Here is a 17,701-nt window from a genome sequence, read left to right as displayed (position 1 = left end):
TAACAGACTTTTTGAATGACAAAAACTACGACGTTAATCTATTGACATTTTTGTCAACGAATAAAAATGAGATGAAAATGTTAGGGAGGGTCATGCAACCCCATAATTTCTCCAACAAAGAGAAGTTATCATAAAACTAAGAAATAAGTCACTGGAACTAGCGCGATCACAAAATATTTGGTATGCTTTGGTAAATATTTAAATCCAAAAGCATTGATCTTTTACTATAATACGGTGATGCATCATAATGAATTAATTTATCAGGATTGAAAATTAGTCACGAAGAAATAAAGTGTTATGAACATAGTCTGCTATTCAGTCGAGTCTGTTTCTGTTTATTTGACGTCACAATAGCCTGTATACATCACATTTGGAAAGAATGATAATTTCCATATTTTTAGAAACGCTCCCGAACAAAAACAACTTGTGACTGATAATATAAGTTACTAAATAAATACACAGTTTTGATAGAGAATAAGTTGACGTCTGATTTCTTCGAGCTGTCATATTTACCATGTTTACTATGGTAATCTTTATGCCTAGCATGCATAGTCTTTTACATTGCTTATAAATATTTCTGCCTTTTATGCTGATTATAATTAACATCGGATCAAGTAATTTCAAACGATCAAGCACCTGTAGTGACAGTGGAAACGTGGCTAATGAGTGAGTCAATGAGATTCAACAGATTCATTCAGAAACTAAGCATTTGACTGCGTTAATGAGTGAATCATTTATTCAACCGATTCATTCAAAAAGTAAACACCGTCCATTGTTCAAAGATGCAAAATGTTTGGAGCAAAAAAAACGCTTGTTTTAATGAGTCTAACTTGTAGACGCCAGACCACTGATTCATTAAACCTGCTTTCCTGCACACGGTGTTCTTCTGATTGTTTTGTAGTAAGTAATGAATATACTTCGGGGGAAATGTATCGGAGTAAAAGTATACATTTTAATTAGGAAATGTAGCGGATTAAAAGTTACAGATACTCCCAAAAATACTGTCCCCATTGACACAAACTAAGTCATGTGGAATGGTTGGTTTGGTTTTACAGCATAGCTCTTTCCCAGAAACATGCTAACACTTAGCGATTTCAGTTTGTAATTTAAATGTAAATGGTGTGTTTCCTTGCAGGTCAGAAACCTGTGCTACATGGTCACACGCAGAGAGAAGATCAAACACTCTTTATGTAACCTGCAGGAGAAGATCTTTGCCTTGCAGATTCAGCTCATAGAGAAGGACCTAGCTGGAGGTATGAAAACTCTGTCTCCTGTGTTTTTCTTTCACCTTTTTGATCAGTGCTAGTTTTTACTCGAGGCACATGAGCTAAGCTGGCAATGCACGGCCAAAATAATCAAATGTGCTGGGTAAATAAGTTCAGACCACTCATTTGCATACTGACATGGTTGACAGCTGTTAATGTACAGCCATCGTTTAAGATCGAGTATCTGTAAAACTGTATAAGATTTCCATTCCAACTAAAAGCTTAAATCTAGGCACGCTGGTAGTATCAGAGCAAATGAAAAACTGTGACATTTCATTCACTGGCGCGCCTCCATCAGTTCATTATACTTACTTGATGATCCTCTTGACTTGCTTGCCACCCTCCAAAATAAAAACATGATGACTTCAGCTTTGAAAGTGATGAAAATTCATATAAAAACAAGATTATTTTTTTTTTTAATGTTAGCATTGCATTTTTAAGGGTACTGTGAAATAATTGCATTTTTATTTTTATTTATATGTATTATATTTTTTTTTTTTTCACTCACTTTTAAATTTTCAAATATAATAGTATTATAATAACACTGTATTCTTTTGTTCATTTTATTAACAAAAACTAACGAAAGTGCAAAAATATTATTATTATTACTATTATTTATTTATTTTTTATTGTTCTATTTAATGGGTCACACTATGTACAGCGTGAGCACCAAACGAAATCTCCAGGTGCTCTCATGAGAACACGACCGAAGAGCGTATGTGCATCCCTCTCTTTACTCATTGCTTGCAGAGCAGCTTGCGTTCTTTCCTTTAGTACAAGTAAAGGAGGATGAGGATGGAGAATCCAAGAAGTGAGAAGCACCCTCCTCATAAAGGTGACACTAATTATACGTTGAGTTGTAGTTGACCGCATGATCACCTGGCCTGGGATTTGATGCGATCCTGTGCTTTATGTCCTGCTCCCCGATTACTGCTTTATCAGGTAATCATTCATGTTCTTCAATCAGTATTAAATGTGATGAATGTAAGCCTGTTCCTGCTGAAACACCATCACAAAAACTTCACCTTGTGTTTATGAGAAATTGACAGGCTAGGCTATTTTGTGATATTTTAGGAGATTAAGACTACATAAGGTTAATCTGCAGTTATAGACTAATGTTCACATCCTGTGAGTAATGTTCATAACGATTTAGAGTTCATATATCCAATACACCTTAATTAGCTGTTTCAGGTGTGTTTAATTAGGGCTGGAGATAATCTCTGCTTCTGTTATGTTAATCGTAGAGACTGTATTGATATTGAAGTGTTCATAGATTTTAGATATCTAGATTAAATATAATTTAATGATACTATAATGTTTTTGTGTTGAGCAATTTAAAAAGTGAATCATATTGTTTAACATATTAACATTCCTGAATGTGACTGTGTTTTTTTTGACGTGCTCTTAGTTGACATTATGCTTTCTTTTTCAGATTTCATCCCAAAGGAAAAGGGGCAGCAGTGTGATGTAAGCCAGCTTTTTAAAACTTCAACCGTTGGACCACTAGTAGTCTGACTCCTCAAAATAATTATCTTAAAGGTTGTTGTTCTTTTTGTCCCACTTTTATTAAGATTGATCTTTTTGTCATTGATTGTTAAACTGTTTAAAAATAAATAAAGTGACTCAACGGCTGCAAAGGTGTCATTTTGATTTTAAAATGGTTTCCCCAAACTTTGAAATGGTCAGGAGTTTGTGCACCAGCTTAATGTTGTTGGTAACAGTGTCTACGTTTACATGCACAATTTTTGGTTCAGTCGGACTGAATTTATTCCGATTGATGAATCTGATTGTAGTGTTTGCATGAACACTAAATATAGTGATCGGGTTGATGTGTGCGATATTAGAATGGATTATTTTTGACATGCGTACACTGCACAAATAGTGAAAGTAACATACAGATAATATAGAGTTTCTCACTGTTTGCACATAATAACCACTCTCCTAAACGTTTTATTTGTTTGTTTTGCTTCTCATTTATCATGCAAAAAATGAAATAAAGAAACCCCCTTCCAGCACCCAAACCGGTATCCTAAACAAGGTTGTCCTGCTCCATTTCACAGTTGCTGAGTGAAAGGTATTTTATTTTAATGGCAGGACACTCATTTATACGACACTTTATTCAAAAGTAAGAGTCGCTCGTTCATTGCGTCATATGTCATTACATTATTTCTGTGTCATTGCACATTCAGTTTTAGTGGTTTTAGTGTTTACATGCACTTTTAATCATATTAGAAGAGGAATAAACCACCATTTCAATCAAGCTCAGTCGAATCGATTAAGGTGTTTACATGAAGGCTTTTCAGTCCAATTGAGCCATCAATCCGATTACAAATGGATTATTTGGTTGCATGTAAACGTAGCCAATGTTAACTTGGTACATTAGATGGTAACATTGTTTTCTGTTGACATTTCAGTAATATTTTCAATGAAATAAAATGAATCAACAAAAGTGGTATAGAATCAACATTTATTTATATATATATATATATATATATATATATATATATATATATATAATCAAATCAAGTGCTTGAGTAAAAGTGCAGATAACTAATAAAATATTAATCCAGTAAAACTATTAGGATTTCGATTTTACTCTGTTCAAAGTACAAAAGAATTAGATTTTTAATGTACTTAAGTATTGAAAGTACTGATCATTGAATTTTTTTGTCATTTTATATACTTTTTAATGAATTTCATATTATGTATTTAAATAATTCTACTGCTCAATATTCCTGATCTACGTATTAAGTATATTAAAATATCAGGTTACTGATACTTCATGTGTTCAAACAAGTAAAAAAAAAAAAAAAAATGTGTATATATATATATATATATATATATATATATATATGTATGTGTGTATTTAAATTTCTCAGTATAATATTGAACCTGTTCGGTACAACATCCATGCTTTAGTACACAAATTGTTTTGTTTTTTTCTTTTGGTTTTGTGTTTAAATAATTTCCGGGCGTTTTATTTCTCCTGTTTTGTGGCTCTGTTTGTATGTTCTCTAAGTCTACTCACTGATATGAGAAAACACTTCCCCGCTTACAATTGTGCATCTCAGGGAACTGAGATTACGAATGTAACTGGAGCATTCCCTTTTGAACCGTCTCTCCCTTTGCATTGAACAATTATGGGGAGCACATCCAATAGCTGTGTGCTATAAGCAAGTGCAGAACGAAGCTGCTCTTCAAACCCAGCCCGGAGCGCCCATAATGAGGGCTTGTAAAAAGCATGAGTCAAATATGAGACCCAAGACAACATGCTGGGGTCTACAAGGTGCTTCTCAATAAATTAGAATCTCGAGGAAAATATTATTTATTTCAGTAATTCAATTAAAATTTTGAAACTTATGTATTAAACTACTTCAGTCAGTTTGCATTGAATTTATTTAAGTCTTTGGTTCTTTTAATTGTGATGATTTGGCTCACATTTACCAAAAACCCATCAATTCACAATCTCAACAAATTAGAATATGATGACATGCCAATCAGTTAATCAACTCAAAACACCTGCAAAGGTTTCCTGAAGCCTTCCAAATGGTCTCTCATAATCATTGACACCCTTCACAAGGAGTGGAAGTCAAAAAAATTAATTGCCAATATGCTGTCTGTTCACAGAGTGCTGTATTCAAGCATGTTAACAGAAAGTTGAGTGGAATGAAAAAGTGTGGAAGAACAACATGCAGAAGATGATTTGAGATAGTGAATTGGTGGGTTTTTTGTTAAATGTGAGCCAAAATCATCACAATTAAAATTACCTAAGTTTTAAACTACTTCAGTCTGTGTGCATTGAATTTAATACACAAGTTTCACAATTTGAGTTGAATTACTGAAATAAATGTACTTTTTCCTCGACATTCTAATTTATTGAGAAGCACCTGTACATAACAAGACCTTCTCCACTAATCTAGGGCATTAGGTAAATTAAGCAGACAAAATCTGTGCCTGAAGACCAGGGTCATATAGGTTATAAAATCTGGTAGATGGTGAAGACACGTATATCACCAATTGAAACTCCGCTGGACCAAGCCCAGGAAGGGGCTATTCCTCTGGTGGAGTGAGCCCTCACTCTGATGAGACACTGTAGGTCTGCTGGGGAATAAGCCAGGGCTATAGAGTGAATGATCTAGTGAGACACAGCCAGTTAGAGCAGCCTCCGAAACCTAAAAAGAGCTGCTTTGACTGCCGGAACTTGCAGAGTGTATTGGGACCCTGCTCATCCTCTCAATTTGGAAGAGCTAGAAGGGTATTGGCTTGTGCTCTGAACGGAGTGGAAAGCACTTTAGGCACATAGTCGTGTCTTGGTGTGAGGATGACTCTACAGTCATTAGGCCTAAACTCAAGGCATGAAGCACTGACTGAAAGTGCTGGCAGGTCACCCACTCGCATGACTGAAGTTAAAGCCAAAAAGAGGGTGGTCTTAAGTGACTGGGCCGTAAGTCAGCCAACTGGAGTAGCTTCTTGCTTCTTGCTTCAGAGTTTAGTGAAAGGATGATCTTTATGCTGAAGGAGAAAAAATTTGACGAATGGCACTCTGAGCCGACTTATGTAGTGATCGGCTCCATCCCATTTGGCGGCTGAAGTGCCATTTGTTCGTACAACTGAACGAATGTGAAAATCAGGCTTCAGTGTCAGAGTAAACAGGAGTTTTCTCATAGGCATGCAACGGAACAGGAGAGATGGAAACATGTTTTTGCTCCACAACATCACTCGAATGTATGAAGTAACTTCCTATTGTGATCTGATAGGGCTTCTTATCACAGAATGTGGCAGAAAATATATTATATACAGTAACTGTAAAAAAGGTTATTAGCAATGGATTGATGAATGGATGAAAATACCCAAGATGGCTAGAAGAACACAGATAAACTATACATTGTCGTAAAAGAGTATTTATTGTCTTCTTGATTCCTCATTCAAAACGTTTCTACTTTTAATCATAGAGTATCATGAGTTTTATTACTTCTGTGATGCATATGTTGAGTTTCTGCACAATGGAGCCCTCTGGCTTCCAGTATGAATGAACCAGACATTACATGTTAATAGCACTAAATAATAGCCAATCCACAAAAATAATACTTCTTTCAGAGGGAATTTGAACTAAACCTATAATGATCCGTGTTTTTTTACAGAGTAGAAAAGCACTCAAGCTCTGGGGATCTCCTGTTCTTGGCTCATTTTGAGTCAGACTTGTGAATTCACTGAATTGTTAGCAGGTGTCGCTCTGACCGAATCATTTGAATCAGTGAGTTGTTGGGTGTTTCTCAAATGGAAGGCTGCATCCTACCTAGGTAGCTCTTTATTTGCTTTGTGTTGGAAATTGAAGAAACGTTTGTTTTTTAAGGCACTTTGGGACTGTTTTTACTACACACACACACACACACACACACACACAAAAGTGCAAAATTTGTCAAGATCTGATTTCTGGATAATTAAATGTTTTATAATAGTAATTTTATAATATCAAAATATAAAACAAGAAAATGGAAATGCATGACCAATAAGCCAATAAGTGCTTTGCTTAAAACAAAGTGTGACTGTCCACCACTGGATTCAACAGTGATGTCGAATCAACATCATAGAGTTGAATCAGTGACACTGCCAATGGGTTGGTTTTTATTTTTCAACATTGACTAAGGGTGAACCAGTGATGTTGGAACATCTTCACTTCATAATGATGATCCAGTGACATTACCATACAATTTAAACCATTTTTTTTTTAAATGTCAATTTTTTTTCTACATTCAATTGCAGGTGAAAATGTGATATTGAACCAACACCGCTTTGTAACATTAATTAAATCCTGTTAGCGTTGATTCATTGCTTGCTATCTGGGAACACTTCCAAAAATTATTTTCTATTTTAACTAGATTCGATTAACTACTCAGTGAAATAAGGTGCTTAAACTACATATTTCATAAATTCCATTTTCTATACTTTGTCTATGATGTTGGACATGATGTTAGATTTGTGTTGTTTAAACTGGGAAAATTTATTAAATTAAAAATAGCCACAAAAATTCATTGTTGATGTCCAAGCATCATCATTATTATTATTATTATTATTATTATTATTATTATTACTACTATTATTATTATAGGGATCCTGGGAGAAAATGACTGAAACTGCTCAAACTGAAACGAACAGATGCCGCCATTCAATGTATTTAGCACCCTCTGTTATTGCAGTGCATTATGGGATTAAATGAATGCACTCAATAATGTCGACTATGGTTTTGGACACCACTCCAAATTTACAATGATGAATGAATGATGCATTTATATAGTGCTTTATTGTGTATTGTTTCACACCCAGAGCGCTTTACAATCATGTCGGGGGGGTCTCTCCTCAACCACCACCAATACAAGGGTATAGGGGTGATTTTGGACACAGCACGTGTACATCAGGGCATTGATTTTACAATATACAGGCCAATAAATGGATCACTTCCAAAAATATAATACGCCCAACTTATTTTAGAAGCACCTTTCGGCCAATTCTCACATTTGATTCATACCTTGTGCCAAATTACATAATGATTGAAAGTTTAATTGATCAGCTATTGAGGGTTGATTGCCTGCTTATGGCCATTGTTGTTGGTTGTTCAATTGATATTGTAGGCATATGTTTGAAACTTATTCGGGCTCATTGGTGCCAAACGAAAAATAACTTTTCTAAGTTCAAGATTCCCAAGAATTTTGGTCTTTTTCCATCTACTATACTTATACTATACTTGGAAAGATTCAGGGAATCTGGAGAAAAGATTTGAACTGTGAGATAGTGTGTTCATTTGATATTATGTTGGTTTTCACGCTAGGTTCCTACATGTTAGATTGCAATTCATCAAATAAATCCAATAGCTCTATTGGTGAAAATAAACAAGATTCGAAAGCTTAAAACAGAAAAGTCATGTGGTGATGTGTGAGCGTTCTGCATTCATGAGACCTGCCTAATCGTTTTTTGTTTGAGCTACAAGGGTCAGCATTGACCTGTTTTTTACACAGTGTTGTGCGGAGGAGCTGCATTTGTTCGGATCCCTCTTTGCATTGTTCGTTATTCCTGAATCTCTGACTCAGCACTTTTTCCTCTACTTGCTGGCTTTCTGTCATCTGCTGTTAAGACCCATATTCATTCTGCCTTCCAAAAAAACTCGTCCCTCAACAACACCATTTAAGGTTAATCTGGACCTTATTTTTCCATACGTGAGATACACTACAGCCAAACTGTCTTGACGTCACATCTGAACAACTGTCCACCACTGAGATGTACTAAAGTGATGTATAGAAGCTTTAAATTACATTAAGCGGCTGATTGCTGCCTGATGTGTGATGTTTTCTCATTTTTGGGTTTTTGGGATCTTGATTAAAAAATACCCTTTACTATGAAGAACCAAAATAAAAATGCTTTTGAGCTGTATTAGCTTTAAGTGAGCTCAGCTATTATGATTAAAGATCATATGTCTGAAATAATAGCTAGAAAAGTGGATTTTAAAAAATTAAAATATCCAAAAAAAATTTTTTATTTTTTTTTCAATTTTCAAAAAAATTTTTTATTCAAATTACATGCAAAAACATGCAGTTTGTTGCAGATGCTGATATTTATGTGTCCCTGGAGCACAAAAGCAATCTTAAGTCTCTGGGGTATATTTGTAATAATAGCTAAAAATGCAATGTATGGGTCAAAATTATTGATTTGTCATTTATGCCAAAAATCATTAGGATATTAAGTAAAGATCATGTTACATGAAGATATTTAGTCAATTTCCTATCATAAATATATAAAAACTTAATTTTTGATTAGTAACATGCATTGTTAAAAATTAATTTGAACAATTTTATTGGTGATTTCCTCAATATTTAGATTTTTTTGCTCCCTCAGATTCCAGATTTTCAAATAGTTGTATGTCAACCAAATATTGACCTTAAAGTATTTTGATTCAGCTTTCAGGTGATCTATAAATCTCAATTTTGAAAAAAGTTTTGTGGTCCAGGGTCACATATGAAAAAAAAAATTAAGATTAAATTCTGATAACTTGTAATCATATAAATATCTCCCAATAATGACTCCTATGTGTCTTATAAGATATGCTCAGTTGTCTGAACAAAGTTCTAAAACATAATGCAATGTAATACAATGATGATTGAGAGATGAACAAATAAACCTTCCTCCTCAGAAGCCGGATGAACATATGGTTTTTCTGAAAAATAATGTCTGGATAATCAGCTCAATTAATGCTTCAATCCATTAAGTGCTCATCTTGAAATATTATGAACAATACTCACAAAATATCTGCATTATGGTATCATTTAACTGAATTCAAACTGGAAATCGTACCTAAACATATTCTGATGACAAAATGATTCCCTCACAAAATGTCATGACAATAAAAACCGCATCATACGACATTAAAGGTTTAAGTTGCATTAAGTTAAGAATGTGCTCTTTCTGTAAAATGCATTGACAAATGAATGACTAAAATATAAAAAAAATCCACAAAATTTATCTTCGAATTCAGGAGATCAGCAAGGACCGTTTTCACGTTTTGTTATTACAATTATATTATTATTATTATATATCAATTGCCATTTTAATCTGAATAAAATAAACTGAAATGAATGATTGACATGAAATACTAAATTTAAAGGATTATTTAAAATGAAATGCATGTCTTGCACCCTCTTGTGGACGGTTGATTTAAAATCTGGTGTTTGCTGATCTTTTCCTCAAACTCAGTGCTTCCTAAAGCTGTGCTGGAGACACTGAATATAATTTGAAATATTTAAGAGGAAAATTCAATGGTTGACAGCTGTAATTTGTTTAAGTGCTAATTTTACGCATTTTGCATGCTCTTTTATATTCTGTACTTTATAGAAAAAACTCGGAGAGGGGAGAAGATTCATCGCAATGGAGTCCGGGAACGAGTGAAAGAAAGAAGAAAGAGTAGTCCAGACAAGAAAGACAAATGGAGATCAGATGACAGCTCTGTATTCACACAGCTGGGTAAGTAACTGAAGGATGTGTTCGGTTTCATCATCTGTACAGATCTGCAAAAAACAGCAGTACAATTCAGTCAACCTTTAAAATGCAACCCCTTAAAATACTTTTCAGACGAGACGAAAAAACTCAATAGAGCAGAGGTTCTCAGATTCGTCCTTTTTGTTCTGCGGCTCATTTTTAGGTTATACTGCCATGTCACTTTAGGATCTCATGAGTTTAATTATGTTACTGTCAAGTTATGTTCTAAAGAAGAACAACAGATTTGATCACTTTTGATCATTTTAATGCTGTTCGCATGATCAAGTCAATATTATACATGGCATGTGAAATTGTTTAAAGTGGGGGGAAATGTAAAAATGTTTCACATCTTCTCTAAACTTATAAAAGTAATTTATGTCACTCTGGAGCACAAAAGCAGTCTTAAGTCTCTGGGGTGTATTTGTAGCAGTAGCCAAAAATACATTGTATGGGTCAAAATTTAAAAAAAAAAATATTTCATGCCAAAAATAGGATATTAAGATCATGTTCCATGAAGATATTTTGTAAATTTCGTACCATAAATATATCAAAACACAATTTTTGATTAGTAACATGCATTGCCAAGAATCTTCATTTGGACAACTTGGACGATGATTTTCTTAATATTTAGATTTTTTTGCTCCCTCAGATTCCAGATTTTCAAATAGTTGTATCTCAGACAAACATTGTCCTCTGAACAAACCACACATCAATGGAGAGATCATTTATTCAGCTTTCAGATGATGCATAAATCTCAATTTCAAGAAATTGACCATTATAAATGGTTTTGTGGTTCAGGGTCACATATGTTTGTTTTATGTTATGTAAAGAATTATATAAATCAAATAATTATATAAAAACATTTAGCAGCAAAAGACTACAATTTTCTCTTAAATGTTTTTTTCACTGTTAACTGCTTTAATTGAGTGAGAGATTCAGGGGGAGTGGCTATGTTGCATCAGATCACTGTCCTCACAGCTGATTGGTCCAGTTTCAGGTTTGCGATCTCTTCAGAGCAGGGTAGCAGTGCAGCGCAACTATTGAGATGAAACCCGCTCAAAACCAACCCAGCCTCTCGAGCTCGAAAACTGTAGCTTGAGTGTGTGGGTAGAAATTAAAACTGGCTTCATGCAGCAGGCCTCTGGACGCCTTGATTAGCTGGTTCAGATGCTAGTAGCTGGGATGGACACAGACTGAATGTATATCTCTTCCACAGGTTTCTCCAAATCCTTCCCGCTGGACGGCTCGCTTTTTGACAGCTGGCTGGCTCAATCGGTTCACATCACGGCAGATAACATGCTGAGCCAGTGGTCTCTATCCGAAGAGAGCCGCGACCCCTCCGCCAGCCTCCTGTCAGACCAGCTCCTGCAGGGCGAGGAGAACCTGCTCAGCCTCATGATGGACCACTCCATCAAGTCCTCCTGGAAAACACCCCAGCAGGGCCGCAAGCCCAGGGCTGGGCCACGCTCCCGCAGGAAGTCCGTCTCGCTTCCAAGAATCGGATCCGCAGTCAAAGGCAAGGTTTGTCCTGAGGACCAACTTCCCAAACGAGGAGAAAGAGTACGCCATGTACACCCTCATCACACCCGCAGCAGCGAAGGCAGGCCGGACCCTCTGCAGCCAGCCATATCCAAAATGGACTCGTGCCACATTTCCGAGGAGCATGGCTCTTGGGACGCTGGTGCGGACGATGGGGATACGGAGAGCGACAAGCGCTCGCAGGTGGCCTTGCGTCTGCGTCTGCCTAGACAGGGCAAGTCACGCTCCAAGAGCAACACGACGCAGGTCTTGCTGCACAACAGCACTGGGAACAACATCTCCGCGCACGACACTGAAACAGACGGCTATTTCTCTGACGCGGAACAGAGTGACAGTGAACTGCCCTCTTTCAGCCGGAAGCTGCGCTTGCCCCAACTGCATGCTGGGAAGGAGGAGGTAGTGCGGAGAAGCGTGCTGGCCTCCTAAAACCATATTTGGATGCAGCGGTGTTGCTGTCGGAGACACAGTCTCTCTCCCGTTTCTAGACTTTCGGATGTAAAGGCGTGTGTTCTTTTCTCGCTTTACGTGTCAGAGTATGTTAGTCCGTCGCCTACATTTATGCAACCATAACCATTTGTGCTTGACAAAAACAAGAAGAATCGAAAAAGTCTAAATGAACACTGTCAAGTGTGTCCTCTTGGGAAGCAATAGGCTCTGTCCTGGAACAGGGACGATGACGTGGGCATTATGACGTCTGTTCAGGGTGTGTTTGTTTTATATAAATACGTCTGTCATGTGTCTCCAGAGGATGCGGCTACTATAAAATGATGTACAGAGAAAATATGACACAAATAAGCACAAATAGCCGTTGGGGAATGTAGCACACATCTATGTCGTATCCACCGCCTCATTCGCTTTTACAGAGACTAGATGTACCAGAATCACACGGACACTTGAGCGTAATTCTTACGTGACAGATCAGCTTCCATCATGGGTGAATCTCACGAACATGAAGCCTGTTTTAAGAGCCGTGTGACGATTGAGCACATTTTTGATGTTTGTTCAATCCATCTCGAGTGGTCTGAAGTTGTAACGTTGATTTCCTCTATCTATTGGTATCGCAAGACATTAGTTTTGTAGTTTTTATCTTACTTCGTGTCATCACTGTGGTCTTCTTTGTGTCATGGCGCACACATAATTTGGGGTTGTTTATGGAAACCTCAGTATCTTGAAAAATCGTAAGAAATTTTTTCTCTTTACATTCAGAGCAGCATGTAGAGTCAAACGTTCCCAGTTTCCCATGTCGGCAATTTTGGGCATCTATCATTTCCAATTTGGACAAAAAATGCTATATTTACGAATGCATTGGTGTATTGTTACAAAACATGGTATGTGTCTTCAGCACAGTTTCCTAGACATACTCAAACGTTTTGTAGCAGTACCACCTTGTGGTCAAACATTATAATGGAATTTTAAAAATTTGTATAGCTTTTGATTAATTTAGCCCTATGTCTTGAGACTCCTCTTGATAGATTTCTTGGATCATGCATTGGCCGAACTTCCTGTCCGCTATTTAGATTTTTTTGTTCACTTAGACCATTGGTCTGATTTTCACCAAATTTGGCTCATATCATCTTCAGACCATACTGGAAAAAATTCATGAATTTCGTGTCGATAGATAAAACGGTTTTCGTTTAACGTACCAATTAATTTAATGCCAAACTGTATCTGAGGCTGTATCTCTGTAAAGCTTTGATAAACTGACAACTGACCACACCACATCAATTTGGTAACAGCGCCACCTATCGGTCAAAATTGATAAACCATTAAATCATATTAATAATGACTGAATTCATGATTTTCAGCCAGTTTATATTAAATCACCTTAAAATGTCTTCAATTACTCAGTGTTACTTTCGGTTTGATCCTCCCTGCCATGCTTGCGCCTCATTCTGCCTCCATTGTGCTTAGCCATTAATTGCTGTTTGCATTTGGATTTCAATTCTGAGTCTAAGGAAAGTTCATGTATCTTGAAATATGCATTTGATATCAGTTTTTAATTCCATCTTGAGCCAAGAAACTGAGCTTTCCATAAATGTCTGTATGACCCGAAATTTGTTGTGCACCATGACACAAAGTCGACCACCATGGTTAAACGAAGTAAAATAAAAATTGGTGGTTTTGCGATACCAACAGATCGAGATAATCACTTTAAAAAAGTTAAAAATAGTCATGCAACTCAATTGGACCACTTCTGATAGTTCCAGTTACAACTAATTAAAATGTCTAGAATTTTTTGGAGGGATCTTTTGTGAGATTCACTTTCGTATCTGGCACTTTCTTTCCCACTTCAGTACATTTGTTCAGAAAGAACCATTGTTGTTCTCCATTAAAGTGTGCCTTCTGTAGCCCCCTAAATCAAACGAATAATCAACATGTTTAACTATTTTAATACAATGATGGCAATCAGAAACTGACACCTGCTTGGTCCAAAAGCTTGTATGTAGATGTCAAAGTCATAGAGATTCTAGGTGCCTAGAAAACCGCGTCGATCCATCAATACTGCTTTAGCAAAGTGCTGTTCCAACACCGACGTCCGTCAGTCTAATTGGATCGACACTTACGAAGTGTCCTCAGGCTTTGCTAATGTTTTCCCTCTGATTGTGACGTCTAATGAATCAACCCATGGTGTTTATCTCAGGGTTATAGCGAAGAAGTGATTGCAATCATCTGAAAAGCTTAAACCTGTACATTCACAAACAACAAGGTTTCTTTGCCAAAACGTCACGTTTTGAGATGATCTTCTCACAGTGTAATGATGAAACACTGAGTTTGTTTTATTATGTATGATGATGCCAAAGAAAAGCAAGTCAGCATATGCTCTGAAGTGGATGTAAACTTTGTGTCTGGATCTTCTGAAGATCTCAGCGTGCACTGATATCCACCCGTACACTCCTGGATCGCATCATCAATCGAGCATCGTCCTCATCAGCAATCACAGACGCGAGCTGTCCAGAAAGGTTTAGTTCGAGACAAAAGCTACTGATGTGTAGCGTACGTAATGCGTGTCAGTGATCGAAGGGTTAGTTCACCCAAAACAAGGACAGTTCTGTATTCAGTCTTGTCGTTCCAAACCGGTTTGCTGTTCTTTTCCATACAATGAAAGCAAATGGGTCCAAAAAGGACAAAAAAATTAGTCCATGCGCTACATTCCGAGTCTTCTGGTCTCTGCCCAAATTTTAAGTGTTTAATTTACCGAAAAATCCTTCCCCAGTCACCGTAGATCTCCAACGTTGTGGCAAATTTGCGACTAGCATCATAACCAAAGGATTTTTCACCAGAAGACTAGAATCCCGTCATTTCGTGTTCCACAGAAGAGTAATTTTGGATTTGGAACAACGCCGCGGTGGATGAATTGTTTCAGTCCTTCGCTGGCTCAAATCGCGACAGCCGTCTACTGTATCCGTACAGACCACAGACAGCGACCTGTACAGATTTCATGTATCTTAGCTGCTTTAATAGGGACTAATCATAGCGCTGGTCATTTGCCGTTCTCTGGTTCAGTATGCACCCAACGCAGACATGGAGTACTGTGCCTTTAGTGACTTAGTTTCAGCCTCCTGCAAGAGTTCAAGCTGCTTTATCATGCTTCGTTGCCGTTCGTGTACCAAAACTATAACATATACTCTACGTAATCTCTGTAAATGTTCAGCTTCTGTGCGACCGTTTTCCTCCCACAACGTAATGACTGAGTAGATCTTGACACTCGTATGTTGTTAGTGAGCCTTCCGCTTTAATGACAGAAGGTAACTAGTCTTTGCACTCGATTATTCTTTTGTCTCTACAAATAGCTGGAAATCATCAAGACCACCAAGGGGTGTGCGATATTGATGAAAAACATTTTTTTTTTTTTGTTTATAATAAGACGAGGTGTAGGGTGTTTTTGTGCTGGTACGTTGGCTGGTTTAGGCCCATCATGGCTCACATAAGATACATAACTTTTACATAAATTTTCCACCTCGAGGCATTTATGATGATTTACACAGAGTTCAGTGCAGCTCAGAGGTGGCCTGAATGCAGTTACAAATGCCTAAAACTGTGTCCTAACCAGACGAGCCGTGCCAAGGTTTTCAGTCCAGCTACGACGTACCAGAAAATAGAAACCGTTTCTAAAATAGAATCCGCTGTTCGGACAAAAACTCAGATTAACATGGAAAAGATACCTTTTATCATGTCACAGCATCGTGTTGCATCTGATCAAGACACAATAATAATAAAACAATACTTAAAAGTATTAAAACAAAAACCACCAGTAGGTGGCAGAGTCATTCCCTCAAGCTATTCGCTCAAAAACATGCATTCATTCAGTAAGGAAGAGCTCAAAACGGTTTTGTCATGGATTTGTTTGAAACTATTTTCCTTACATAAAATTGAGAAAAAACTGACAGTACTGTTGTCTTTTTAGCTCATTTAAATGACAATTACTGTGTAAAATCAATCGATATCACATTTACAAGTGTGTTTATATTTTTAAAAACAGCACTTGTGCTCGTGTGATATTGCCAAATTACCATATAAGACAAAAGCTCATAAATATCATTTTATTTTACATTAAATCTTGTATTTCAGGTTATTCTGACCGCATTCTTCTAGGCTGCATCATCTGGTTTGTGCCAAGTGAGTGACATACTTAACATCAGCTCACGTATCCTTAAAACAATTCGTAAATTATCCTAGAAGACACCTATCGCACACCCCTAAGATCCAGCTGTTCTCTAGGATGGAACTGATTATTGAAGAAAAGTCATAATTCATCCACAGAAATAAAGTGAAGTGCCCTTTTTTTGTTTGTTTCTTTGCATTTGTAAAGATGTCTGGACATCTTATTATTATTAAAATCAGCATGAATAAGATTCATTACAAACAGCACTTCTGCTTTTAAGCTTTTAAGGGTTTCTTTAATGGATTTTGGTGACGTTTGACCCCCATGAGCTTCACCTGAGTATCTTTCAGTGTTGTCGTTCACTTCCAGAGGATCTGTTTACTGACGCGTCTCAGAAACCAGTCGTGAAATATCTCTCGCTTGTTCAGCTGCGGCTTTTGCGGTCATATCCAACTCTCTCCTGTCTTGTTTACTATGCAGCAAATTTTTCCCACATGCCCCTGTGACCGAGCAGTTCTTTCTGTCGTTCTCTCTTGAAAGAGTAAACGAGGTGCAGGAGAAGTCCATTAAGAATCACACGTGTCCTGTAAATCTGTCAACATCTTCCGCTCGACACGGTTAGGATACGATGATATGAATGTTGCAGGAGTTTATCCTTCTATGTTCTTTGTTTCAAAGAATGTTGTGCCATTTGTTAATAGCAGAGAAAACTATTGAACATATAATTAGAAAAAGAAGAAGAGCTATTTTAAATTATTTTAGGCTTCTTTTGTTTTTTTGCGATATTTATTTTCTTGTATTGGAAATCTTTATAGAAGGAAAAAAGACAAGTATTTTTCATCAGTGCAAAAACCTATTTTTTCCTTTTTGTACATTTTCCATGTTAAGCAGTCTTTAGAGCAATATAATGTTCATGTGACTGTATGTGCATGCTGTATGTGATGCCTTAATAACAGCTCCAGTCCCATCATCGCCAGCGCTCGGCTGTGGTCGACCAGTGCAGTCAATAAAGCTGTGCTTTCTGTCTTACGTCTCTGTGATCAGTGTCACTCCACCACACGCACAAAACACAAACATACCCCAGAATAATAACAACTTTCAGAAAGTGTTTTAGTGGGAGGATTGTACAGTGACTCTTTCTCAGTGTTAAAGTATTACACCAGTAGGTGGCGACACATCACTGTCTTCATATGGGAGTCATTGAATCATTCTTTCAACTGATTCATTCATGAAAAAGACATACTTGGTGGTGGTCTCAGGTTATTTGTTA

The 17,701-nt window shown here is 36.8% G+C and overlaps 1 protein-coding gene across 6 annotated transcripts in view; it reads left to right on the top strand.

The window, feature by feature from the left end:
• The window catches only part of LOC113063831 (protein Jade-1-like), a 39,365-nt gene extending 21,905 nt beyond the window's left edge, over positions 1 to 17,460 (top strand). For all 6 annotated transcript variants that reach the window (XM_026234183.1, XM_026234188.1, XM_026234184.1 and 3 more), the window contains exons 10-12: positions 1,136 to 1,253; positions 10,146 to 10,274; positions 11,506 to 17,460. In XM_026234183.1, coding sequence (XP_026089968.1) covers positions 1,136 to 1,253; positions 10,146 to 10,274; positions 11,506 to 12,254 — 996 coding nt within the window. In that variant the 3' untranslated portion in view covers positions 12,255 to 17,460. The remainder of the gene's footprint in view (positions 1 to 1,135; positions 1,254 to 10,145; positions 10,275 to 11,505) is intronic.
• Positions 17,461 to 17,701: the final 241 nt, after the last annotated feature.

Source organism: Carassius auratus, chromosome 46 (genome assembly GCF_003368295.1).
Source record: "Carassius auratus strain Wakin chromosome 46, ASM336829v1, whole genome shotgun sequence".
Lineage (NCBI taxonomy): Eukaryota > Metazoa > Chordata > Actinopteri > Cypriniformes > Cyprinidae > Carassius > Carassius auratus.
This window is presented reverse-complemented; position numbering and strand designations above follow the sequence as displayed.